Source organism: Theobroma cacao, chromosome 7 (assembly GCF_000208745.1).
Source record: "Theobroma cacao cultivar B97-61/B2 chromosome 7, Criollo_cocoa_genome_V2, whole genome shotgun sequence".
NCBI lineage: Eukaryota > Viridiplantae > Streptophyta > Magnoliopsida > Malvales > Malvaceae > Theobroma > Theobroma cacao.
In genome coordinates this window covers 8,421,435-8,448,708 of record NC_030856.1, presented here as the reverse complement: position 1 = coordinate 8,448,708, position 27,274 = coordinate 8,421,435, and the positions used below count along the sequence as shown (strand labels likewise).

At 33.1% G+C, this 27,274-nt stretch overlaps 2 protein-coding genes across 3 annotated transcripts; one reads left to right on the top strand and one right to left on the bottom strand.

Moving 5' to 3' along the window:
• Positions 2,331 to 6,009, top strand: LOC18594391 (B-box zinc finger protein 22). Its single transcript, XM_018124907.1, has 3 exons — positions 2,331 to 2,677; positions 4,015 to 4,440; positions 5,330 to 6,009. The coding sequence occupies exons 1-3, from the start codon at positions 2,495 to 2,497 to the stop codon at positions 5,609 to 5,611; spliced, it is 891 nt and encodes a 296-aa protein (XP_017980396.1). The 5' UTR covers positions 2,331 to 2,494; the 3' UTR covers positions 5,612 to 6,009.
• On the bottom strand, positions 7,526 to 13,154 carry LOC18594390 (mechanosensitive ion channel protein 6). 2 transcript variants are annotated; one of them, XM_018124843.1, is made up of 6 exons: positions 11,197 to 13,153; positions 10,974 to 11,091; positions 9,914 to 10,037; positions 8,984 to 9,277; positions 8,659 to 8,861; positions 7,526 to 8,205 (listed from the first exon to the last, which is right to left on the bottom strand). In XM_018124843.1, the coding sequence occupies exons 1-6, from the start codon at positions 12,758 to 12,760 to the stop codon at positions 7,917 to 7,919; spliced, it is 2,592 nt and encodes an 863-aa protein (XP_017980332.1). In that variant the 5' UTR covers positions 12,761 to 13,153; the 3' UTR covers positions 7,526 to 7,916. The 2 variants fall into 2 exon arrangements, with proteins under 2 accessions (XP_017980332.1, XP_007021979.2); XM_007021917.2 differs by having other exon boundaries at positions 10,974 to 13,154.

The window sequence follows — 27,274 nt, the reverse complement described above, 5'->3', positions numbered from 1 at the left end:
AATCGAGATTTAATTTTAAAATTTTGTTTGGATGACGGGATAGAGGAAATCAAAACTATTTAATTTGACTGAAGTTGTTTAAAAAACATTACTGTTAAGTCATGTCAAAAATTGATTAAAAATAATTAAAATTATAATAAAAAATATTTTTGAATTGAGTTTGTGTGGAGGATTATTTCTTATAATTTTCTTTAAAATTAAACTCCTTCACTGCAATAATTTAAAAGAGTTGAGACCTTAAGTTTCAAACCTTTTTAAAGAAGAATAATAATTGTTAAGGAAATATCGGGTATTAAATTAAATTTTTCAAAATTTGCTTAAGTTTAATTGAATAATGTTGTACCCAAAAAGAGGTTAAATTGGATATTAAGTATGTATAAATTTTCATGTAAAAACGAAAGTCAAATTAGATTTTTACTAGTAATACATTTGAAAATAAATAACTTTTGAGTGATATTTGTAGTGATTAATCTATTTTGAAATATATGAAGTCGTGGGCTACAAAATACAAACCACTCATCTTTCTAAGTTAACAACCCTTTGGGAATGTGAGGTATAAATCATTTGATTTCAGATTTTTTTTTACTTCAAAATTACTACAATGCTATACCAAATGATGCATTTTGTAAATCATGAATTTTTTTTATTCGAGAAGAAGGAAATTCAAGTTTGATTCTTTGAATAATGATTATATAAACAAATCATTAATAAGTTAAATGTTTAAATATATGACTATGATGTCTTATCTCACATCAGATATCTAATCACTTGAATTTAAGCTTTTTGAATACGTGTGATTTAGATAAAAAAAATTTCTATGCTAGTGGTGTTTGATATCGAGTTGTTATAATTAATATGTGAATATGTATCAATTTAATGTAAATTATCATATTACGTTACTAAGATCTTAGTTTCATAAAATAAGTCTTGATTGTGATTTGATGTGTTGTTTTGATATTGGTTTAAATTCAATGGTGTGACTCGTGATTTTTCAACGTAAAGACAGACATAATTTCCAATTATCAAATAATCCGACTTAAAATAATCTTATCCACACTTTGTTACAAAAAAAACATAAAAATCTTACCTACTCAAATTTCAACAACCAATTATATTGCGACATTGATAAACCATAATTGAAACATTTTTCCTCAATTTTAGGGGAGAGAAACAAGATTAAGGTTGTTGAGGAACATAATGTTGAACAATGAACACCGAATGAAACAAATTTCAACGTTGGCATTGACTAAAATTGTCATCCAATTTTGAAATAAAGCAAGAGAGGTTTCTATTTATTGGAGATGCCGGGGAATTTATGGAATTTTCCTTGGGCCCACGCTTCATTGTCACCACCACGGTTCGTGAATCACGGATTTCTCCAAACGCCATCAGAGAAACCGCAGGCAACTCAGAGAGCTCGTGCAATCATCAGCCGCAATTCAATGATATTTATCCCGAATAATATTAAAAATATTTAATAAAACTTTAAAATAAGTAAACAGATGTATGATAAATGATAATTTCATTCGTAGTATTTATTTATTATACTTAACACAGATAATTTTTTGGTAGTTTTACTTTTTTTTCTTGGTTTTACTATTAAATTATAAGCTAATTTCTTTAAAATTTTTGTAAGGTAAAATTATAGTTTGTTAAAATATATATACTTAAAATAATATAGAAGGTTCAATAATTTGTTTATATAAATTATTGTTATAATATGTTTAATTAGACTTTTTTATCATCACTCTACATAAGAAGAAGAAAGGGTTAACAACCTTTTTATGGTTAACGAGAATTGACTTTCTATATTTTTTTTCACAAAATAGCTCTTTATATTACTACTAATAACCATGAAATAAGAAAGCCAATAAGTCAAAATTTGGTTTACCTTTTAATTAATCATAAAATAGTAAAATTTTTAAAATTTTAAAAAATTACTTTTGATTTCCACAAAATAAAAGTTTGCAATTTTTTTAATTCATGAAAGAAAAAAAACTCCTTAAAATATTTTTTCTACATATTTTTATTTTAAATATTGATGTTGACCTTTTTTTGGTACATTTAGGTGTAATTCTTTAAAACATTTTTTTCTATAAAAATTCAATTTGGATAAAAAGAGGTAGCAAAAAAAAAAGGGGTCTAGAAACTTTATTTTTACTGGTCGGAACCCGACAGAGCCAGAGAGGCGGTCTGGTCTCCCGAGTCAAGGACATAGTCCCAAATCTTCCACGTGTACCTTTCTCCAATCATAGCCTCAAAAAATATCCTCCCAAGCTCCCCGCCCCTTATAAAACGCAACCAAACCAAATATTAAAACTCAGAAATTATTAAAAAAAAAGGGAAAAAGAAAAAGAAAAAGGGGAGAATCCCTTCATTGGCTTCTCTTTTCTCCCTCCTCACTTAAACCAGAAATAATCCCTTCTCTCTTAAAAGGAGGAAAAAAAATCTGAAAATTTGTGAAAATTGTAATTTTGTTAAGAGAGAGAGAGAGATGAAGATACAGTGCAACGTGTGCGAGGCGGCGGAGGCGAAGGTGCTATGCTGTGCGGACGAGGCGGCGCTGTGTTGGGCGTGCGACGAGAAAGTCCACGCGGCTAACAAGTTGGCCAGCAAGCACCAGCGAGTCCCGCTCTCTTCTTCGTCTTCTCACATGCCTAAATGTGACATTTGTCAGGTACTTTCTAATCAAGAAAAGAAAATTTAAAGAATCTTCTTTTATGTTTATTTTTGGAATTTATATTGTTTAAAGGTCAAAGTTTTTAGGTACAAGGTAAGGTGAAATTTGGATTTATTTTCAAATTTTAAGTGGAATTGGCTTAGTGAATAAGGAAAATTAGGGGAAAACAAAGAGTTTCTGTAAGAGAAATGAGAAACTGAATTGGGGAAAAACATTTTGTGTTTTATATTTGAAGATCTTCACTTTGATCAAATTAAGAAATGATTGCAAAGTTTTGATTTTTTGGGAAATGAATTAGGTTCTGTTTTGGTTGTTGCTTTTATTACTTACTGCTTTTTGTTTTTAATTGCTATTTTTTGGACTATTTTTAATTGCTTTATACTCCCTTTGAAAGTTGCTAAAGAATCCTAAGCGAATAGTAAAAAGCAAATTTATAGTTGATTAAAAATAAGCCAATGATTAAAATGTAACATTTAGTTTATGTAAAAGTAAAATTATGTATTTAATTTTTAATTCTTCAGATATGTAAATTGCTTTTTGCTTCTAGGGAAGCAAACGCAACTACCGAAAGCAACAACCAAATGATACCTGGTGAGGCTTGCAATCTTAGGTTATATTTTTATTATGGTGCTAAAAATGAGCACAGCTATTGCTGAAGTCCATTTTCCTTGTGATCTGTCTGTTGCTTCATTGGACATTATTGCCCTGAAACTCTAACCTTGTCGTGTACGACAATTATTGTGGTAGCCGGCTGTTTAATCAAAACAAATAGCTCTTCACTGGTCATTTTGTCTCAAATTTGTGATGTTCCTTTGCATCTATATGGCCTAGCAATGCTTTTGGCCGTTTTTGCTTTCTATCTATTAGAACTTGTGCTGCTACACTTCGTTTTCTTATGTTGTGTAATGGTGCTTCCTGACTATTTGAGAGCGACCTTAGACAGCATGCCCTTTTGTAGCTGAGGAAGCTCATTAGGGAAAAGAAAGAGGAGTTGCCAAGCAACTGCGCTTCATTTTCAGGAGTTACTTAATGATTCAGAAGAAGCAGCCTTTAACATGATATGTAGGAAAGAGAATTAAATGATGTCTTATGCAAAACTTGGTGCATTTTAATGCAATTCAATTGCTGATGGTTGTTCATTGAAATTTAGTATCTTTTTAACCAAGATGTAGGAGGATGGGGAAATATGGTGTTTCTGGAGTTGAATTTTTGGAGGGTTGAGTTTCAAACAACTTGATTTTATGGCTTAGTTGTCATCTCTTGGTTTTGTTGTTTTGGAATAAGCCCTCCCTATTATGATCAATTAATGTTGACAAATTAACCTTTTTTGACAGGAAACATCTGGATTTTTCTTTTGTTTACAAGATCGAGCTTTACTCTGCCGAAAATGTGATCTTGCTATACATACAGCAAATACGTATGTGTCTGGTCATCAGAGATTTCTGCTGACTGGAGTAAAAGTTGGTCCTGAAACAACAGACCCTGGTGCATCTTCTTCCAATGTCCAATCACCCTCTAATGAAAAGACCTCAGAAGCTAAATCTAATTCTACATCTAGAAGGGGGACTCCAATGGCATTGACTGGTGGACAGAATGAGGTTCTACTGGCAAATGCTGGAGTTGGGAACAGTGTGCCGACTCAAGTGTTGTATGCTGGGGGTTCTGCAGCTGGAAGCATTCAATCATGGCAAATGGATGATTTATTTGGGCTAACTGACTTTAATCAAAGCTATGGTTACATGGATAATGTGTCATCTAAGGTATGCTTATAGTTGTGGTTTTTGTACTTTGTATAATGTAGTTCCCATTTGGTGTGGATGCCACCCATCTTCTTAACATTCTACCATCTTTCTAACGATAATTTGTGTTTTTCTGAAGATATACAAAGTTCTTTTTACTGGGGTGGTAATTAAGTAATCCCACATTAGACATCCTTCTACACTGGGAGTTAGCTTATATTTGTGGTCTGACCTTGCCATGGTAAAGTTGGTTGTTACATGGCATCGAATGAAGAACTAAGCTTTTATCTATTGGTCACACAGTCAACTATTCTGTTCAGTACTTATTTTTGCAAAGTTAACTAGTTCTGTCTTTACCTGTTAGGCTTGATGTGTGCTGGTTCTTAGTTCTTACTAGTTTGACACTTTTAAAATGGAGAAGTCTATGCATCTTGATCATTGATGTACTATCAATTTTCCTAGTTTGGATTTGGTATTATTAAGTTGCAGTATGAAGTATGGTGGGAGAGAGGTGATACTCTGGCTGTAGAGTTTGGCAGAGTGCCTTCCATTCTCAACATATACATGCTACTTTTTTCTTATTCTCTGTCCTTACTCAGTCCCATATACATAGACTGAAAAGAAATTTAGCAACCATTGAGCCAGAAGTCATTAAACTTACTGCTATTGGAGGATTAAATGTTTTTGGCAGAACATATAGCAGAAGAAAATTTAAGTTGTATGAAAATCTTCTTTGAAAAGAAAAAAACAGTGCTTTTTTTGATCATGTTATACTAATTGTTAGCTATACCAGTAAATTTAGCTATACAGTGTGGTCATGTGAGTTCTATTGTTCTAGTACTGTATATCTTTTAAAAGGTCTGCCTTATGCAGCTAAGAATTCTGGATTACTTTTGCTGGATTCTGCCAGGCTGATAGCAGCAGGCGTGGAGAGTCTGACAGCTCATCAATCTTGAGATCTGCTGAGGAAGAGGTTGATGATGATGAGTGCTTGGGTCAGGTGCCAGAGTCCTCTTGTGCGGTACCGCAAGTGCCTTCGCCACCTACAGCCTCAGGGCTATATTGGCCAAAAGATTCTCACAATCAATCTGATGGTGTGGTTTTTGTGCCTGACATATGCAGCTCAATTGTGAAAAATCCTTTCCATTCTCGGTGTCATGGCTCCCCTCCAAAACGCCAGCGACAAATTTAGAATCATCTTCTAAAGTTTTTTGCACAAGTTAAGTCTTCCAACAGTTTCAGATCCACCTTCTCAGGTGTGTTTTTACTGTATTATGTATGTAGGTCTCTGTCCTTCCAAGTACCTGTTGTGGCTTGAGCTACTTGCTTCCGGTTTGGGCTAAGCCACATTTTTCAATGTAGATTCTTCTCATTCTGCAGTTGCTATTTGGGTTGATAAGGTAAAACTGAAGCAGAAAAGGTGTACTAGAAAAAGCTTGTTAATTGAAGGAGTTAGTATTGTTTCCGTTAACAGCTTGTATTTCTTCATGATTCACAATATAACCTTGACCAACTTAATTGGTATCTGTGTTCTAAAATTCAGACAGCCAGAAAATAAAGTCTAGTGTTTGAATTTTCCATTATTTTTTATGATCTTCGCAAAGAGCAGTGAGAACTTTTTACTGTTTCTGGTTTAACCTTCGATGGTGGCCTGCTGTCTGGAACTGGAATTAGTGATGATTACCACAAGACCACGGTGTTCAACCATGTCTACTGAAAATTGCTATGTTGTGTTTGAAGATCTAGAGTAGGCCATGTTGAGCACTATAACAAACAGTTCTCTTTTATATTTTTCCTATGATGTGTGCTCTCTATTGTGAATGCCCAGTGTGCATTTGGGAATCATGGCACCTTATTGTCATTATGGTGATAGTATCTGTTCATATTTGTATCGTGGAACATATGCATTGCATTTGTCTGTGATATTTTGACTTTGTTCTTGATTGTTAAGATGTTATGTTTTCACTCTCAAGATGTTTGCTTCAAAATACTCTGCTCCTTTTGCATGTGACTTGCTGGTGGACGTTGTGTGATCGTGCTTGCTAAGCAGATCTTGTACGATCCCTTTGCCTTGAAGATAAAGAAATAGTCTTGCTAGAGATATTATTCGTGAAACCTCACGAGGAAACTTCTTTTTCTCTCCCAAGTCTAAACCAGGATTTGCGTGCTGTGGCTTCAAAGTTGGAAGCTAATAAGCCACCCCTGGACAAGTATCTTTGCAACTGATTGGGCACAGCAGAGTTAGAAATCAGAAGAGCCACAAGGCTTGAAACATTGTTCCTAGAAGGTTTTTTGGGATACTGACAGCTTGAAATCATGTTGCATGTGATCTCTTTTACTTTCTCTGGCATTCCTGTTTTAATTCCGTTCACAAAATAGGAGGGCTTATTGCTTAAATTAAAGTCCGCACGATCTGACTTCGGACCAGGGGGTCGATGTAAAGATTGCTCTTGTTCTCATTGGCAAATGCACAAAGGAACTTCTAGACATGAAACAATAGAAACATACTGATCCGAAACCATTTCAAGCCCAAACTCAGTAAGTCTGGTTTAAGCCTGAAGTGTCCATGGGTATTTTTTCTTCTAAATTTCCATATTTTGTTTGTATAAAAAATGGGGATTAGAACTTACTACTCGAATGATGAGTGTATATATCTCTTTATCCGAAGAACGAGATTTGAATTCTTCCTGAAACTAACCTTCTTACCACACTAGAGAAATTTCCTGTTCTTGTTCTCAATATAACTGCAGCTGGCAACAGTTGGGGGTAATGGCCCCTGTATGTTGTACTCCATTCCTTATGTACCAAGGATTGTGACAGAGAATGTAATGATTGGGAAATTAATTGGATTCGCTAGCAAGATATTAATCTTGACTCCGAGATTTGTAATAAGGCACCCCACTTTATTATACATGATGATGACGATAGTAACAGAGCATGATAAAGAAATCATTCTATTTGCAATGGTTTTTCAATAATCATTGGATGATAGGCAACTGAAATTATAACTATTCATAAATATTGCAATGAAGCCTTACCCCAAAAGCCCAGGAGTTTCAGGTTTACATCACACTAGAAAAAGCCAGGAACAACTGACTTTTGTCTGTAGGAATGAAAATGGACCATTTCCTATAATTAAAAATTAAAATGGAATCATGATACAGGTAAAAGTTTCACTATTAATATGCCTCTGCAATCCCAAACAGGACAGAATGGGATTCAATCTACATACACCGGCCATTTAAGTCAAAGATCTCGAAAACACGATTAGGAAGTATCATCAAGCACTGCTGACTTCTTCAAGCTACCAAAAATACACTAATCATAGAAGTAGTTTAGTATCTAATCATCTAAATGAAAATTTTATCTCACTATAGGCTATAACCATCAGGGAAACAATGTTACAAGGCAGTAAACTCAACTCCCAACTTTGAGACTGCACCGAATGGGTCTTTCCGAGTACAAAGATGGGTTGTATAGTCTGCTTCTTATCTTGTTCAGCTGGCAGGTCCAGTCCATTTAGGAGGAAGGCGGTCAGATGCCACGGGAGGCATGCTACAGACATTGATGTCAATGGGATATAAGCGGTACTTAATATCCAAGTCGTTAAAAATCTTAACCATCTCTTCAACCAGGAGAGCTCTTCTTGCCCACCTCTCTCCCATGTCTTGATGATTCATTCTATGTGTCAGCCATATTGCTATCCTTACTCTGTTCAACTCTTCAAGTTCCTTAAATATAATCATTGGAGCTGGGTACCAGTGATCACTCTTGTGCTCGATGTAACTGCAGTAACAAATGATTTATTGAATCAGACATGTTCAGCATATGTATGTGATTTACCAGTACATTCCATAGATGCAACAAAGCCAGCATACATTTCCTTCATGCTCATCCGCATCAAATAAACTTACCAAATTACAGCAAAGAAAGACGATTTACTCAAAGAGGCCAGATCTTTATCAATTAAGATTCTCAAATGCATTTCATTTCAAGGTATTCCAAATAATCTTTCTATTGTATATCTTAGACACTTCAAATATACCACATATATCAATATTAACAAAATATCTAGTCCAAAAAATAACTTCAGTAAATAGAGGCAGTAACTCACAAATATCATATCACCAAAGTGCTATTTCCATGATCACACAACAACAAATTGCCAAACATTAACAACAAAGACTCCTGTAAATGAAAGCAAAGCAAGGAAAAACAGTTAAATCTTTTTCTACTCACCTCAATATCCTCTGCTTCATCAGACCAATCTTTTCTGCAGGAGTTTTCACATGGATACAGAATTCAACTGCATCTCCCATATCAGGGCTACGATAGTAGTTATTGATGGCCTTAGTAGCCAGGACACTGTTTGGAATTATGATCTTCTGGTTGTCATATCTTAGGAAAACAGTAGTCAAGATATTCATTTCCTCCACTACCATCTGAAATTCATTAAATATGACTTTTGAGTCCCCAAGAATTTTGATAAAAATTGAGAATAAACAGAATTTGCATGATCATAAAGATTAAAGGAAAGACAAAATTCATATGCTTATATAAGTACCTGAACTCCATCAATTTCACACCTGTCACCCACATCAAATGGGTGCATAACAAATAAGAATATAATAGCTTCAAATACTGTCTTGCAGGTGTTTCCAAATATGAATGCGACTAGAAGCAGTTGAGAGCTAATAAAAACAAGAACTTTGCTGGAGGCAATTCCAAGTATGAGGAGCCAAATAACCACCATGATGATGCCGACCAGAACGTTCACCATCCGATGAAGTCTGTTCACAGCTGTTTTGGTATCATTCAGTGTCAAGGCAAGTGCCCTTCGTTCTCTAAAAGCATTCACCTAAGAGATTGAAATGCATCACATTATTGCATGCATACAAAGAAAATCTTAAACTTGTACATGCAACTTCTGTTTTAGTAATTGGGTTCATGCAGGATAAAGAAAAAGGGGGGATGGGGCTTTGCTGTAGCCTGTAGTCCGAAACAAATAACAAATGCTTTAAAAACAGAAGGTTTTCTTTTTCTCAGATTTTAATGCAATAAAGCCAGCACGGTAAGTTCTAATATCTCAAAAAGAATCAGTAGGAAAGATCTATTGAGATTGCACTACATTCTAAACAGAATATGATACAAACATTCTTCCGATTAAAAACTCAATAAAGATATCAATTAATTTAGTTTTGTGCACATCATATTATCTTGTTACCTTTACCATACTAAGTTTTCTAACACTTTAATTGTTACCCATTGGAACATACAGGGATAAATATGTGACCACAATCTAACATTTGATTAGGTATTTAAAGAGCACTTAAACTTCAATTTGAGATGCATCCAGTAGGGATGGTTAAGAACTAAGTTTTATGTGTTGTTTAAAATATAACATTGTGCATATGTCTTCAACAGATTACATATATGCAAAAGAGAATATGCTAGAAGTAAATCACACAGCAAAGCATTGCGTCCCAATTCTTACCACCCAATTCTTGAGGGCCTTCTTGCTAATTCTCCTGCTTTCAGATGCTCCTTCAAACAGACTCATAGTCTTGAAAGCCTCATCTTCTTGCAGAAAACGTTCAATGTCCTCCAAGTAGATGTACCTGAGAAGACAATTAAAAGCAATAAGACAATGAAAAAACCTCCTTGGTATAAGTTTTATAAGAACTCAAGCCAGACACTTAATATTATATCACCACCAAACCTGCAACTCATCAGTCATATTGTAATTCTGGACTGGTATTTTTGTCTTCCATTCTTATTAAAATGAATCCATCAACAGAGAAACAATAATTAACAAACAAGAGAAAACACAATTGTTATACATGCCACACCCCACCCGATCCAACAGAAGCAATGCAACTTTAGGATTGTAACCCAAGGGAAAGACACGAAGGTTAACCAAATCAAACAAAACACAACAATATATATCTATATTGACACTGTACTTCTTGTTCACCATGATTCCCTTGGTCATGCCTTGGGTTTATGATCCTTCTTGCTCCATTTTCAACATTGTTCAGCTGGGAATCATATGTTTTTGCCTCATATTGGTCACATAGGGTGACATAAAATGGAGGAACATGGAGATGCAAAGAGGCTTTGACGAAAATGGAAGTTGATTTCCACTGTATGAAGAAGTGCTGACGTCATCAAAATGATTTGGAAGCATACATTCTTAATGATGTCCTTTCTTTATTTTAACACTTCCTTTTCTGTTGTTGGGGGTCGGGGGATGTAATATGTTTGGGGATGGGAACAAAAGCTTTCATGCTTCACTTGACTTTTGAAAACCACAAAAATAATGGATTTCCCTTGAAAGTTCCTGCCTGAACTAGCAGCCTTGTTTAACAGCAAAGTTCTCCCCTTATATCGTCTAAACACCAATGTAACTAAAGTAATGCAATTGTAACAAAAACTTCAAGCAAGAAACAATCAATAAGTAATGAAGTGAATTGAAATTTAAAATTGAATGGAAGTATTTAAGGCAGAGCTACACACACAATATATTGCATGGTAGATGGGACTGATGGACTTACTTGGATCCCGGCTTAGCAACATTCTGGAAGATTTTCCTTGCTGCAACTTTTGCCTCATATTCACTTCTAATTTGTGTTGCAGACTCATCTTCATGAGTTGAATCTTGTATCTGCTCATCTAGAGTGGAAAGAGCTCCATGGCGGATAATATTCATCAACCTTTTCATATTCCAAGCAGAGACATTTTTATGATTCAATTTGTGCAAATGGTCAATTGTTATACCTTTCTTATCCTTCTCTCCCTTCTCAGAAGAAAGCATACGTGAAAGCATAGGGCTTTTTCCTCGGGGACTTTTCTGGATCTGTCCACTCCCTATCACCTTCCCACTGTGAGGTGATGAAAGGGTGGACGTCTTGAGCCCAGGAGGGATTGTAGCACCAGCTTTCTGTAGGTTCTTAACTTCATTTGCAATTCTCTCCTCTTCCTCCTCTGCCCTTTGAATTTCAATCAACGGTGGACCAGAAAGAGTCTCAACTACATATTGATTGAACAATGAGTCCTGGATTCTATCAAAATAAGTACTCACATGAAAAGAAGATGCCAGCACCTTTACCAAAAGGGTCTTCACTAGCCACAACATCACACCCACCACAAGACAAACCAAAACTTTGGTCACATACCTCAGGAATTCACTCTTAGTCTCCCTCTGAACCTTCTTATCAAATAAGTAATGCCAAGCAATCAAAACCAACCCCAGCCACAAACAATTCTGAACTGCTTTCCTCACTCCATAAACAAAATACAATACCCTTTTCCTCAAAAGGAAATTCCTCTCTATAAAAAACACAATTATCCTTATAATCCACCCTGAAACCAATCTACCACATATTAAAACCAAAACCAAAACTTCCCATTTCCACAACATAAGACTCCACAAACGTTTCGCTCTTAAATAAGGAATTGTAAGACTACAAACGAAAGCAGCAACAATCAAAATCAAACTTAACCATTCAAGCAAAACCAAGACACTTAACTTATCTTTCTTATACTCATCAGGCAAATCCTCTTCAAGCAATGGATCATCCTCTTCTTCCTCCATACTTTTGCCAAGAAACCCAGATCTCATTATCTGTCCTGACTTGCCCACTGTGGCTTTCGCCGACCTTGGCTCCCCCTTTTCCGGTGTAGGAGGGTCCATCAACCTGGACTTTGTCTTTGTTGCCAACAAACTTGACTTCCTTTGAAATGAACCACCTTCACTTCTTTTAAAAGAAGAGTTTGAACTACACTTTACAACCCCATCACCCTCCTTAGAGTCTCTACTCTCTTCTTTCCCTGGAGATGCTGACCCTTTACTCTGTCTTCTTCTTACAGCGTTGTTTTCAAAGGACACCCTGGGAACAGCGGCTGCTGAAGGTGAAGGTGATTCAGCGACAGTAGGCAATAAGGTGCCATGATGAGGAGGCTCTTGTTGAAGTTCATCCATTTCTAAATCCATGTCCAATGAAATCTCACCTGAAGCTTTTTGTTTATGTAAAAACTGACCAATCAGCTTAGACGGTGGATCTTCTATGGCTGCTTGTTTGCTTCGCATGAAATCAAAACCTTCACTCTCTCTACTACTATTATTAGCACTACTTCCAGTACCATTCATGTTGGCATTCTCCTTTTTCCAGTTGCTGCTGATTTTCTCACTGTCTTTCCAAAAATCATAGCTTGATTCTCTCCAAATCTTACCTCCACCGGTGGCGGTGGCTGCAGCGGCAGCAGCAGGAATATTACTCTCATTGCCCCTGTCATTAATCTTCAAGATGACTTCTTTCCTGTCAGCCGAATCGACGGCCATGATTTTGCTGATCTTAAGCCAATATAGCCAGACAAAGAATCATATAACGTGAAGCAAAAAAAAAAAAATAATGCAAGGAAAAAAAATTGGGTTTGGAAGGACTTCCGTGATATAGATAGTTCGAGTAAAAAAAATGAAAACTTTTTCAGTCGGGCTGGTGGAAAAGATGAGAAGCAGGTGGTGTTTGGTTCCTAGGAAACTCAAGAAAATCTAGTTACCCTTTTTTTCTTTTATCCCTCGTTACTGACGCGTGTACTGAGGCCGTGAGAGGGTGGAAAAAGCAGAAAAAATTTTAAAGCCTTTGAGCAAGGAGTTGGCCAGAGCAAGAAAGTGAGTTATTTTAAAGAGGAAGAAGAGAACAGGTGGCGTAGAGGACAGCTTACACGACAAGACAACAGTAAGGGTTTTGGTTGCATGGTTTGGACTGTTACTTGCAAAGGAGATTTGGCAATGCTTTACACCTATTGATTCAATAATACCCTAATTTTTACCTACATTAACGCAATTGCCATTGTCTTTTCCATTTTCTTTTTTTTTTTCTAATTTTAGCTAAAATTTAAAAAAAGAATAGAACTATATAGGGTTATTAGTAGTAGTAGTAGTAGTAGCACATGATTCATAAATGGTTTTTCTTTCTTTTTCTTATTTTGGGAATGGATTCTTCACCAACTTTTGGGGATGCCTAATGGATTATTCTCGCATTTTTGGTGCAACAAGTATGATGTACTTATCAAAGAATGTTACCAATTATTGAATGCAACAATGTCTTTGGGATCATTTTGTTCATTTATTTCAATACTTTGGTCAAGTATTTTTCTTTATTAGTCAATTAATTACTTTTGACGTGTACTTTGTATTATATATTGTGTTTAATTATAATAAAAACAAAAAAAATAACTTCTCCAAGCACGGATAAACAATAGTTGTCTATCATATAATTGTGTTTACGTGTAAATAGATATAGTAAATTGTGAAAAAATAAAAAATTATTATAACTTATAATTATGAACAATCAACAATTGAAAGTTTGTTCTTCTTTATTTTTTTTTCATTTTGTGCGAAAAAATTGATGTTTATTAGTTGACCAATATCAACAATTTCATCAAAGTAAAGGAAAAAGAATCAAATTTAAAAGGCATAATATTTTTTTAAAAAAAAACCTCTAAACTATTTAAGAAAATTTAAATAAATTTTTATTCTTTTATTACATTCAATTAAACTCTTGTATTTTTATTTTAAACTAAATGAGTTTAGTGATTAACGATTAACTAATTAATATTAATTAAAATAACATCTGTCATTTTTATACTCATGTGGTGGTAACGTAGCATTGACATGAAGGGTGAGATTGTTATATAATCATTTTATCATGTCACATTAGTATGTTATATTTCCATCTACTATAACATGTCCACATACTACATTAATGATATATGACATAAAAATGAAACCATTAATTATAAAGATATATTTGATTTAATATAAAAATATAAAATTTTTTTACAAAGTAAAAAAAATACAAAAACTTAATTGAATGTAATAAAAGAATAAAAATTTATTTAAAATTTTTTGAATAATTAAAAACTTTTTTTTGATATTATTATTAATGTAAAATATATTATATGGGACGTACTTTACTCCCTATTTTGGTGAAAGTACATTAATTAAATAGATTGAATAATATATTCATCAAATCAAATAAGTAACTTAAATATAAATTTTTACAATCCTTTTACTTGTTAGACATATGTATTGTGAGATTAACATATAAGTTTTTTTTCCTGCCAAAGTTTTAAGTCCCAAATTAAACTAAGAAAACATTAACTCAATTATCTTTTGATTTGGGAAGAGTAGCAATTATGTGATATAGTTGAACAATTAATGAAAAAGAAATAAATTTATTAGTGTAAGGGTATGAATGTCTATTTGAATTAAATGAATAAAATACAAAACCTTTGGTCCCCTATTGAATAATACTTAGATGCTCTACTTCAATAGGGCCCCCAAGTCAAAACTCAAAGGAGGCCAAGAAAATAAAAATGTAAACGCACAAATAAAGGGACCCGCGGGTGACACCATCCAGCTGCTTGACAGCCAATCTCCCCCTCCCCCGCGTAAATTCAAAGCATTTCGATATCGCTGTGATCACGGCGCCTAATGGTAAAGACAAAATGGATCTCTTACGTGGCGAAATATTAGTGCTTGTGACATTCCTAACCGGGTGTGGCGGGTCGGGAGAAAAGTGCAAAGGAACATGATGATTGCATTTGAAGAAGAGGGAGGTAGTTATGGGCAAAGGAATGTCCTCTCTTTTCTTTGCCCATTTGAATTTTAAATATTTGCAGTCCCATTTTTCTTTTTCTTTGGATAAGAGGGAGAAAAAAAATATTAGATTAGAAGAATGTTTATTTTCTTTTTCTGATTAATGTTAATTAACATGTAAATAATGTAAGTAATATATAACTTCATTTGTCTTTATACATATCGAGTTTCTAAGTTTTTCATTAATATTAATTTTCAAGATAAGATTCTAGTGAAATACGATGTATACCGTTTTACTTCAAAAGATCGAATATAAATTTCATATTTTCATATTTTATGTATAAAAAAATATCTTAACAAACATATTTAATTTTGGAAACCAATTCAGTTCATAAAATTATTATCAAACCAAATAAAGTTATAAATAATAAAAAAATAAAAAGAAAAATATGTAATGTTGCATTTTCTTTTCAAATAAGGATTGAGTAAAAAAAGGATCTCTTTTTCAATATAAAAAAAGCACTATTTTTTGTAGCAGCTCATCTCAGTCCAAAATGCTACTCATTTTCATATATTAAATAAACCCAGTTTTACTTCAAATTTTTTTCATATATTAGGGTTTACATTCATTATATTTAGATATGTACTTGAGAAACAATCATATGTAAGATTTTTCAAGGACAAGGGTAATCATGATAATTTCTCTATCAAGAAACAAAATATATGGTTTATGGAGTTTTATATAAGACATCATTTTGTTTTTTAATTTTTTTTTTGTATATGTGAAAGTCCATTGGATTTGAGTTGAAGGTAAGCAACACTCTTCATCTCCCATAATCTCACCCTCTCTTTTCCAATGTTAGAATATGCAATCTCATAATCTCATAAAAAAAGTTCTCAAGTTCTAAATTTGAGATATCCTTTGAGGACACCCTTTTGGAAATATTTTTGCATTTTTTTTATTGAGAAAATAACAATGATTTTGGTGTAACAACACTATGATATTGAATTATTACTTCTTATGAATATGCAAGTGTTAACTAACAAATTATGATTAGGTATATACAATGTGCTACACATGGGTTTGCTCAAAAACCTTTTAAAAGGCAACAATGACTTTGATGATAAAAGTGCTTGGGTCTTTCTTCACCAATCCATTGGAATCTTATTGTGGAAAAGCCCTGGAAGTGAGTAAATTTAAAATAAAATTCCATCAAAAATTTTTTAATGAAAGCCTTTAAATAAATTGTTTACACATGTTTAAGCAAAATACTTTGTTATTGTGTGGATTATGGCTAATGTGGTGGGAGTGGGTTACCTAATAATTTCAAAAATATTTCACTTGTAATGTTTTCTGTTATGATTTTATAATTATTATTTGATCATAATAAATAATTATATCAAAATTCACCACTTATAAAATGTGAGTTGCATATAATATGCTAATAGACTTTAAATAATTTATATTTGTAATTAATTAATTATAATAAATAATTATACGAGATATACTCCTAATAATTTCTCCCTCGAAATGGCATGGTGAAAATGAAGAAATGGAAGAGACAAGAAGAGAGGTTTAGGAGGGGAATACATGCCTTCTTCAAATTACTAGTATACTCCAATTAACTTGAGAAGCCCTCTCAATCCCAAAAGGGATAATAAAATATTTTGTAGGGCCTTCGTTTGATAGAAGTGGAAAAAAAAAATTAAGTGTGTTCATTGTTAAATCTTTAATATTCAATGATAATATGGAGTATTATCTATTTAATTATAAATAAGAAAATCAATAATATATCGACAATGACAATGCATTTAATTAAATCAATATTGCAAGTTAAATGTGGCTTTTTTGGATTTTTGTTAGATTTTGCTTATTTTTATTATATTGGTGAGCTTATGCATGAATTAATGGCTTTTTTGTTTTTTTAATGAAATTTCTTGATTCGATATAAAAAAGTTTAATGCTACAAGCTAAATGTGACTTTTTTTTAATAAAAAAAGGAGATTTAAATTCGACTATTTAATTAAGGAATATAAACATTTATTATAAAACCGAATGCTTAATTTGATTTTTTTATTTAATTGACTCGTATATATATATATAATTAAATAAAGAAATATTTTCTTTGAGATATTTTTAAAATTAATAATTATACCACACATATAGCTCATGCTGACACAAAATAATTGTAATTATGCATGGGTTTATTATTACGATGATAGTGTTCATCATATAATAATTTTTGTTGAAAGACAGTATAAGACTCATTGTATAAGAACTTTACAATTGACAGCCCCTATCTGGTTAGAAAAAATACCAGCACGGCTACAGGAGAAGTACAAAAAGCTAGTTGCTTATGGGATCACATTTAGAGAACAAAAATGTTCACATAAACAGATAATAAAAGCATCATCCCATAGCAACTAGCATAATAAACCTGAACACAACATCCCAACCCCTATATATATATATATAAACATACAAAAGTGGGCAAAAGGCAAGGCTAACCATCATACAAAAAGACAACCAAACGGCTATAAACCAAGTCAATAAACAAAAATGAGTAAAAGGTAAGACAAGTCATCATACCCACCAATCAGCTCAAGAACAACTGCAAAACAAAGGCACCAGAGGTTAGTACCTGCACCAGGGGCGGCGTAATATCCAAATCTGGAACATCCAGAGAGGGAAGCCAAACCAGCAGCAAGAGCAGCAAATCGAACCACAATAGCAACAAATAGAAAACAATCGACAAAACACAATATTAGTAGCACTTGAAACCGGTGGCGGCTAATGGTGGTTATCAATAGTGAGAATAATAGGCCTTAGAATAAGGATAAAGTTGATAAAAGGCTTAGAATAAAAATATTAGCAAAACAAAGGCTAATAAAGATATATTCATCAAAATATCTTAGCCTTTTTAAAGCTCAAGTACAAGAGAGAGAAACCATAATTGAACAAGAAATACAAACTGACAACTAATGCCATTAACAACATGTACAGAAAAAAAACTAACAGTAACTGTTTGCAAATTTAAAATCCTAAATAAGTATTCCTAGTATGCAAGTTAATTCTAACAAACCTCTTTGAGATTTAATTTGGTGACACGTAAATTAAATCTCATACATATAAACTGATCATTTGACAAACTCTTAGTCATGATATCAGTATATTGCTCATTTGAACAGCAGTAGCAAACTACAATATCAAGTTCTTCACAGCTTCTCGGATTGAGTGATATTTCACTCTGATGTGCTTGATGAGAGCATGTTGAATAGGATTTTTGGCTAATGCAATAGTTGATTGATTGTCAATCTAAAGAACAGTAGGATTTAGTTGTGGCTTTCCCAAATCAAGCAATATCTTCCTTAACCATATAGCTTGGTTGGCAGCTGATGATGCTGAGATATACTTAGCTTCTATAGATGACAGTGCCACCACCTCCTGTTTCTTAGAATGCCATGAAAAAACTCCACTTCCAGATGAGAATACAAAACCAGAGGTGCTCTTTGAGTTATCAATATTGCCTGCCCAACCATTATCAACATATCCTCTTAGTTCACTGCTTGAAGTTTTGGAAAACTTGATTCCATAATCAATGCTTCCCTTGATGTACCTTAATATCCTTTTTGCTGCAAAGAAATGATTCATGGTTGGTGATTACATGAATCTAGACATTAAGCTAGCATTAAACATTATTTCAGGTCTGGAAGCTATTAAATAGAGTAAACTACCAATAATACTTCTGTAGTATGTAGCATCTGCAGCACCCGAGCCATCTTTTTTTGTTAGCTGCAGATTTGCAACTAATGGAGTGGATGCAAGCTTGCATTCACTCATTCTGAACTTCTTCAGTAGATTGAAAGCATACTTCCTTTGATGGATAAAAAACCATTCATCAGATTGAATAATTTTCAATCCAAGAAAATAGGTCATCAACTCCAAATCTGTCATCTCAAATTCTTTCATGATTTCTTGTTTGAATCTAGCCATAGGTGAGCTATTTGGACTTGTAAGAAGTATGTCATCCACATAAATAAAGACTACAATTTGCTGCTGAAAACCAAAATCTCTTGTGTACAATTTTGGTTCATTGTCACTACGGATGAAACCCTTTTTGCACAAGTAGGAATCAATTCGCCCATACCCCCATACCAAGCTTAAGGAGCTTCATAGAGTGCCATGTTTTACTTACAAACCATGTCTTCTTTTCCAGGTTCTGTGAAGCCTTGTGGTTGCTCAATATAAACATCTTCTTCAAGTATGCCATTTACAAAAGCTGATTTAGCATCTAAGTGCCATATTTGCCACCTTTCTTTAGCTGTAAGTGCAACTAATAATATGATAATGTCATGTCTTGCAAAAGGGGCGAAAGTATCAGTATAATCAATACCATACTCCTAAGCAAAACCTTTTACTACTAATCGAGCCCTCAACTTATTGATAGTGCCATCAGGATTTACTTTGGTCCTAAAGACCAACTTGACCCCAATTACTTTGTGATTGGTTGATCTTTGAACAAGTTGCCACGTGTTATTCTTTTTTATCATCTCGAGCTCAATTTGCATTGCCTTTCTTCAATCATCAGATTTGAAGGCTTCATCATATGATGAAGATTCAATCATGGCCACATGACATCTCTGATATATTTCTTGAAGGCTTCTAGTTCCTTGAACAGGCAAGTCATCTTTATCTTCTTCATTTATTAATTCAGAAGTAGTTTCACTGTCATCAACAATTCTCAAGTCATCTGACAACTCAATTTCTTTGGAGATCCAATTCCATCTTTTGTTTTTTGCAAAATTCACATCTCTGCAGGTAAAAACTTTTCTTCTCATTACATCAAAGAGTCAGTAGCCCTTACTTGATTCACTAAGTTTGAGAAGGATGGAAACTCTAGATAAAATGCTATACATCAAACACTGATATCTTACATTATGGAATATGTGCAAATGCTATACATCCAAATACCTTGCAGCTACTCACCGATGGTTTAACACCATACCATGACTCATGTGGAGTCTCATTTGTTAGGGCTTTAGTGTAAATGATATTTAACAGATCATTGGCAATGTTAACTACCTAAGCCCAGAAAATTTTTAGTAGTTTTTTTTCAAAAACTAAACATTTAGCCATCTTAAGAAAAGTCTTATTCTTTCTTTCAGCTACTCCATTTTGTTGTGGATTATAGGGAATTGTTAGCTGGTGCTTTATTTAACACTTAACCAAGTATCTTTCAAACTCATCAGAGACATATTCACCTCCATTGTCTATTCTGAGTGCCTTAAATGATTTTCTAGCTTGATTTTCAGCAAACACTTTGAACTTAACAAAGCAATTGAACACCTCAGACTTTTGCTTAAGAAAATAAACCCAGCTGAATCTAGATTTATCATCAATGAAGGTGAGATTGTACTTACTGCCATTGAATGATTGCTCAGAGAAAGGACCTCCTACATCTGAGTGCACTAACTCCAACTTGTCAGCCGCTTTCCATGTGCTCTGTTTTGGAAAAGCTTTTTTGGTTTGTTTCCCATACTTACATGTATCACAAAATTGTCCTGTCTTGATCATGCCAGGAAGACCTTCAACCAGATTTGATGATGCCATGCGCTCTAAGGAATCATGGTTCACATGACCAAGCCTTTTATGCCATAATTCAGTCTGATCAGTTAAGCATTGGTAAGCTTGATGATGTATTTCCTTCAATCTAAAGGAAAACACTTGTTCTTCATGCCAACAGAGAATAATTTCTTACCACTACGATCAAATACAGTGCATAAATTGTCCTTAAGTACAAGTGAATAATGTTCTTCAAGTAAATGCCCAACACTAAGCAAGTTATTGCTCACTTTTGGTCAATAAAAAATGTTAGGAATTTTCTTTATACCTTTAGCAGTTTCCACTTCAACTGTGCCTCTTCCACAAATCTTAAAAAATTCCCCATTTCCAATTTCAACTTGAGCCAAGTGTATATAAGATAATGTCGTGTATCTTTTAGCAATTTCCTCATATGTTGCTTGATTTGTGCAGCAGTAGGATCTCTCCTTAACTTCGATGACTCATTCTTGGTTTCCACAACTTTCCAAAAATTGAAAGCTCTTAAGTAAGCCTTCATTTTAACACTCCATATGGAAAGTTTTCACTAGTAAAAACAGGTGGTGAAGGTGAACTAAAGCTGGAGGAAACCATTGAATTTTTTTGTTGGTTTTGGGTTTCAAAGGTTCGAGCTTGGTTTTTCTTCATTTTGAAGGTAAAAGGAAAAAAAGAAATTTCACAGATCCCTTAATACCTTTAGGTGCTCTGATACCATGTGAACAAATTTAGAAAGGAAAGGATAAAGTTGATAAAAGGCTTAGAATAAAAATATCAGCAAAACAGAAGCTAATAGAGATATATTTATCAAAACATTTTAGCCTTTTTAAAGCTCAAGTAAAAAAGAGAGAAACAATAACTGAACAGGAAATTTGAACTGACAACTAATGCCACTAACATGTAAAGAAAGAAAACTAACAATAGTTGTCTACAAATTTAAAATCCTAAATAAATATGCCTAGTATGCAAGTTAATTCTAACAAAACAAACAACAACCTCCTCTCTAATGATCCCCTATTAGCTAGAATTTCTTTAATAGATAGGCAACCTCGCACAAGCTGCCACCAAAAAATTTTCACTGTGAAAAGAGCTAGGCCTGGCCAAATCAACTTCCACTGTCCAGCATGGGTAGAATTTCTGTACAAAACAGTTCTACAAAATTTCTTAGAAGAGTACTCACCATTTAAGGTACCTTTTCGTATCACTTTACCTTGAAAGTTTCTCCCAATGACCCCCCCCAACAATAAGATTCATAAACTCCTCCCATTGGCCTTTTTTCCATCCTAAAACAACTCTTCTAAGTTGTACATACTAGCACCACTCATCATTATTCCATTACCCAAAGTCAGCAATTTTCCCTACCTTTTTGATCTTAAGGTGTATATTCTAAGAAAAGCATTCTTGAGAATAAGGCCCTATATCCATTATTCATTCCAAAAGTTGATGCAGTATCCATTACCTAGGGATATCCATCAATCCTTTCATGGTAAAGTTACTATATTCACATCCCCTTCAATTGGTTTGATAATGTTTTTCCAAATACTTGAGCCCTTAGCGTCATTACCAAGCCTTGGAATGAAACTGTTCTTATCAATTCTTGTTTTTTCAGTACCCTCCGATTCATTGCCAAAACGCTAAAGCACTTGTTCAACAAGACTTTGTCTTTTAAGCTAATATCCATAAGCTTTCCAAATCTCGATAATCACAAATTGTATCTCAATTAACATGATGCAGCTTGTGAACAAGGTTTGGTCCACCCCACAAAAACTTTCGTTGAATTTTTTTAATATTGTTTCGTACCTTCATCAACATGTGAAGGAGGGACATGTAGAATAAGGAGAGACTACTTAAAACAAACTGTAGAAGTGTGATCTTGCCTCCCTTATGGAATGTGACTTAGCTTTCCAAGTAACAAGCTTCCTTTCGAGCCTTTAAATAATTGGCTACCAAATACTAATTGAAGATTAGAGAGCTCTACGTGGTAGTCTAGGTAAGTTGTAGGGAGCCTAACGACCTTACGATTAAGCATATTAGCCCAATTATTCACCACACTTTGTTTAGTGCCCACACCAAAGAGCAGTTTTTTTAAAAATTTATCTTCCAACTTGAGAATACCTGAAAGCATATCAAAACACGTTTAATAGTAAGGAGATAATTAAGGTTCATCATGTAATAATATTTTACGAGAACATACTATAAACAAATTTTTCTAAAAAGTAAGATATTAAAGGCTTATAGAATGTTTAATGGTTTTTTTTTTTTACCAAAACTTGTATGTAAAATGTGCTATATCTACAAGGGTTAGTTTAAATTATTTTAAAAATACAAACAATATGAAGAAAGATTTCAGGAAATGAACAACAAGCTAAAATTAATTAGCATGAGATAAGTAAAAAGAACTTTTTTTATGTCATAAATTACTTTTATATCTCATATGAAATAACCATGATAGATTATATGGTTCCTTGTTCAATACTAATGTTAAATAAAATCAAATTAGTAATAAATCGTGCAAAACATTATTAGAGTATCATTTTACACAATTTTTAATTGTCTTTCTATCACATTTAAATTTTCTTATTTTGTTAGCCAACTCATTTTTTATTTTCTTTATCATGCTAATCAAAACGATAATATCTAAAATAACTTTTAACCAAACAAATAACATTTTGTTTTTTTATTATATGAATCCATCCTTTCATTTCACTAATTTCATAATAGCTAAAATATCTTTCAATCTTCCAAAGTCAATTCATTATTTCTCTTCATTACTTCCAATGCCACTGAAAATGTTACTCGCAGGAACTATAATTATTTTTGTAACATTTGCAATACTTGAAAAGTTTCAATCACCAAGAGACAATTCATACTAAAGTATAAATAAATTAAATGTAACCATTGCAAACATGATTTCCCAACTGAAGAGGTAAGAAACATAAATATCTCAAAAATACTGAAGTTTATATTTAAATATGCTCAACTAGATAGTTGTCTTCTTTAAGTCCAAATAACAGAAGTAGAGTCGGAGCTTGTATCACTGTATCAATGTTTCTTCAAGTCTCAATTTTTCAAACTTAAAAATACAGAAGAATATGGTGTATGTACAAGTCTGAGAAAGTAGAGGGGAACACCTTTCAACTCAAGTCAATCAAAAAACTAATGATGATTTGAGGGGAAACAAGTCAGGGGTGGCTACAAGAATGTTCTTTTTATGAGAATCTATGAGAAGTGTGTTGTGAGAAGTAGCGAAAGCTTAAGAGAACAAATGTGAATGAATTTTCTACATATTTCACTAATGATTCAGTTACAAAACCCGATTCATAAACACGAGTCAAAAGTCAAATCTATTGTAAAAGGAAGGAAAAATGAAACTAAAACAAAAATTAGTTACAAACTAACTTCCTTCTTAATTACCATAAGTAAAACAGTAAAAGTTCAGTAAAATAAATACTCAATACGTGTCTATTTTTCTATAAACATGCTCAACACATATGCTTTTTTTAACTGGTCATCCGAGTTGCATGTGTTTTCCTTCTTCTTTAAATACTTTACTCTGCAATTGTGATTTTACAACCAATTTCCACTGTACTTCATTCAAAAATAATACTCCCCGTGAGATTAATGTTCATGGCAGAGCATGAATATCATGAATATTCATTTTGCCTAGCAATTTATAATATTGTTTTGATTGCAATGCCTTGGTAAGCGTATCTATGATTTGCCATTTTGTAAAAAAAATGCACAAGATCAATCATGCTTGCAAGTACCTTCTCTTAATAAAATGACACTCTATTTTTATATGTTTTGTGCACTCATAAAAGATACAATTTTGAAAATTAAAAATTACAGATTGATTATCGTAAAATAATTTAATTACTGCCTCTTGATGAATGCCAAAATCAGAGAACAAATACCTTAACCATATGACGTCACAACAAGCAGAAGCCATAGATCGATACTCTACCTCTGTTGAACTTTGAGCAATGACTGATTGCTTTTTAGACGTCTAGCTAATTAATGAGCTTCCAAAAAACATAGTATCTTGTGATTGGTTTACGCGTATTAGAACAACTTACCTAGTTACTGTCTAAGTAGATAGATATGATCAAATTTGAATATGATTTCATAAGTATCCCCTGTCTTAGAGTTGACTTTAAATATTTAAGCATTTGATATGCTGTTAATAGATGATCTTGCTTTAGTCTATCCATGAACTGTGATAATACTTGAACATCATAGGAAATGTCTGGCTTGGTGAATGTTAGGTACAAAAGCTTTGCTACTAATTGTTTATATCCTATTGGATAAGCAACTTCTTTTCTGTTTGTAATTTCGCTAAACCTGTGACTATAATCAATAAGAGTTGTCATAAGTTTTGCACCAAGCATACCATAATCTCTTAGAAGATCTAATGTGTATTTCCTTTGAGAAATAGAAATTCCTTCTGGACTCATTGTAATTTGAAGTCCAAGGAATTACTTCATTGCTCATAGATCTTTTAACTTAAATTGAGAACTCAAATATTCCTTAACATGATCTGTAGCTTTAGTTGTAATAGTTGCAACTACTATTCATTGACATATACCAGTAATGAAAGGAATTGCCTACTAGGTGTTGTCATAGTAAACAAAAATAATTTGATAATGACTGAGTGAAACCTTACTTCAATTGGAAAGCAATGAATTTTGAATTCCACTATCTTGAGGCTTGCTTAAGACCATAACGAGATTTACGCAACTTACAAACCAATTTGGAACCAGGTGGATACTCGCCCTGAACAAGATAACCTTGGGGGCAATCTATATAAATTATTTTTTTTTCTAGATCTCCATTCAAGAATGCATTGATAATGTCTAATTGAGATAGGAAAGGTCCTTTGCAGTTGCCATGCTAGAAAAACTTTAATAGTGTTTTGCTTAGTAGTAGGACTGAAGGTTTCTTGATAATCAAAACCTTCTCTTTGATTATATCCCTTAGCCACGAATTGTGCTTTATACTTCTCTACAGTACCCTTTACATTCATTTAATCATAAACACCTATTTACAACCTATGGTATAATAATCAAAAGGTAGAGGCACAACACTCCATGTTTCATTATCTTCCAAAGCCTTTAATTCACATTGCATTGCATCTTTTTAGTGAGAGTAATTAACAACTTGGTTATAAGTACTAGAGTCATGAACTTGAGATAAAGTAGTAGTAAAGATTTTATGTGTAGAAGATAGCTTATGACAAGAAAGAAAATTAGTGATAGTATGAGAAAAGATTGAATGAGTAGTAGTAGGAAGGTTAGTTTGATAAGTTTCAAGATATTTTGGTGCATGTCTAGGTCTACTACTTTTACTAGGTAATGAAATGACATCAGTAAAAAGACTATTAGGTTCAGTAATAGGCTTTGCAAGATTGTTTTTAATAATAAGATCAGATGAATGATGAAGTTCATTGATAAATTCTGATGGAGAATAAGTGTCAAAGGATGTAATAGGTGTCAATGAGGATGACTCAGTTGAAGAATGGTGATTTGGTGCAAAATCACAATATTAGGAGTTGAAATATGAAAATTGAAGTCATGCATACCAAGTGCTTATGAATATGTAGAATGATCCATGGTATGCTGTGATGACTGAAAAGGAAAAATATGTTCATGAAAAACTATATTATTGGACACAAGAAACTTGTTTGCACTAATATCATATACTTTATACCCTTTAATGTCACTTGGATAACCTAAAAATATACATTTAGTTGTTCTTCTATCAAATTTCCTCATATTCTGTGTTAATGTAGACACAAAATATAAGCATTCGAATACCTTAAAATGATCATGAAAAAGAGCTTTGGAATAAAGTAATTTATAAGGTGATTTGTCATGAAGGACTCTAGTTGGTATTCTATTAATAATGTGAGTTGTAATGAGAATATCTCCTCCCCAAAAAGGAACAAGTAAAGAAGATTGAACATTAAGACTTTAGCTACTACAAGTATATGTTGATGCTTCCTCTTAACAACTCCATTTTGTTGAGATGCTTCTACATAAGACAATTGATAAACAATACCATGTTTTGCATAAAATCCAGTAAGATTAAACTCTCTTTTATGATTTGTTCTAAAACACTTTATATAAGTTGAAAACTAATTTTTAGCAAATTTATAAAAAGAAGGTAATATGCTTGATACATCTTATTTATTTCTCATCAAGAAAATCCATGTAAAACATAAAAAATCATCCACCAAAGTAAGAAAATAACTTTGATTTTTCATAGTAGGAAGAACATAAGGTCTCTATACATCTGTATGCACATGTTTAAAAGTAAAAGTTATGTTCTTAATATGAACAAGAAATGGTAATTTCTTCATTTTGACAGAAGTACAGACTTCGCAAACTAAGTCTTTTGAATAATTAGTGTTAGGACATTATTTATGGATGACACGTATTCTACTCAAAGGTATGTGGCCTAACCTAAAATGACACAAGTCAAACTGTTTATACATTATTTTGCAAGTATTGACAGAAGACTCAAATGGAAAATGTACAAGGTTATCAAAACTAAATTTGAAAGATATTGTTCATCTTGATAGTCTTTCCATGGAAAGAGATCTTGAACAACACAAAATTTATTAGTGAAAAGGGCATAAGCTTTTTGACAAGCGGTAA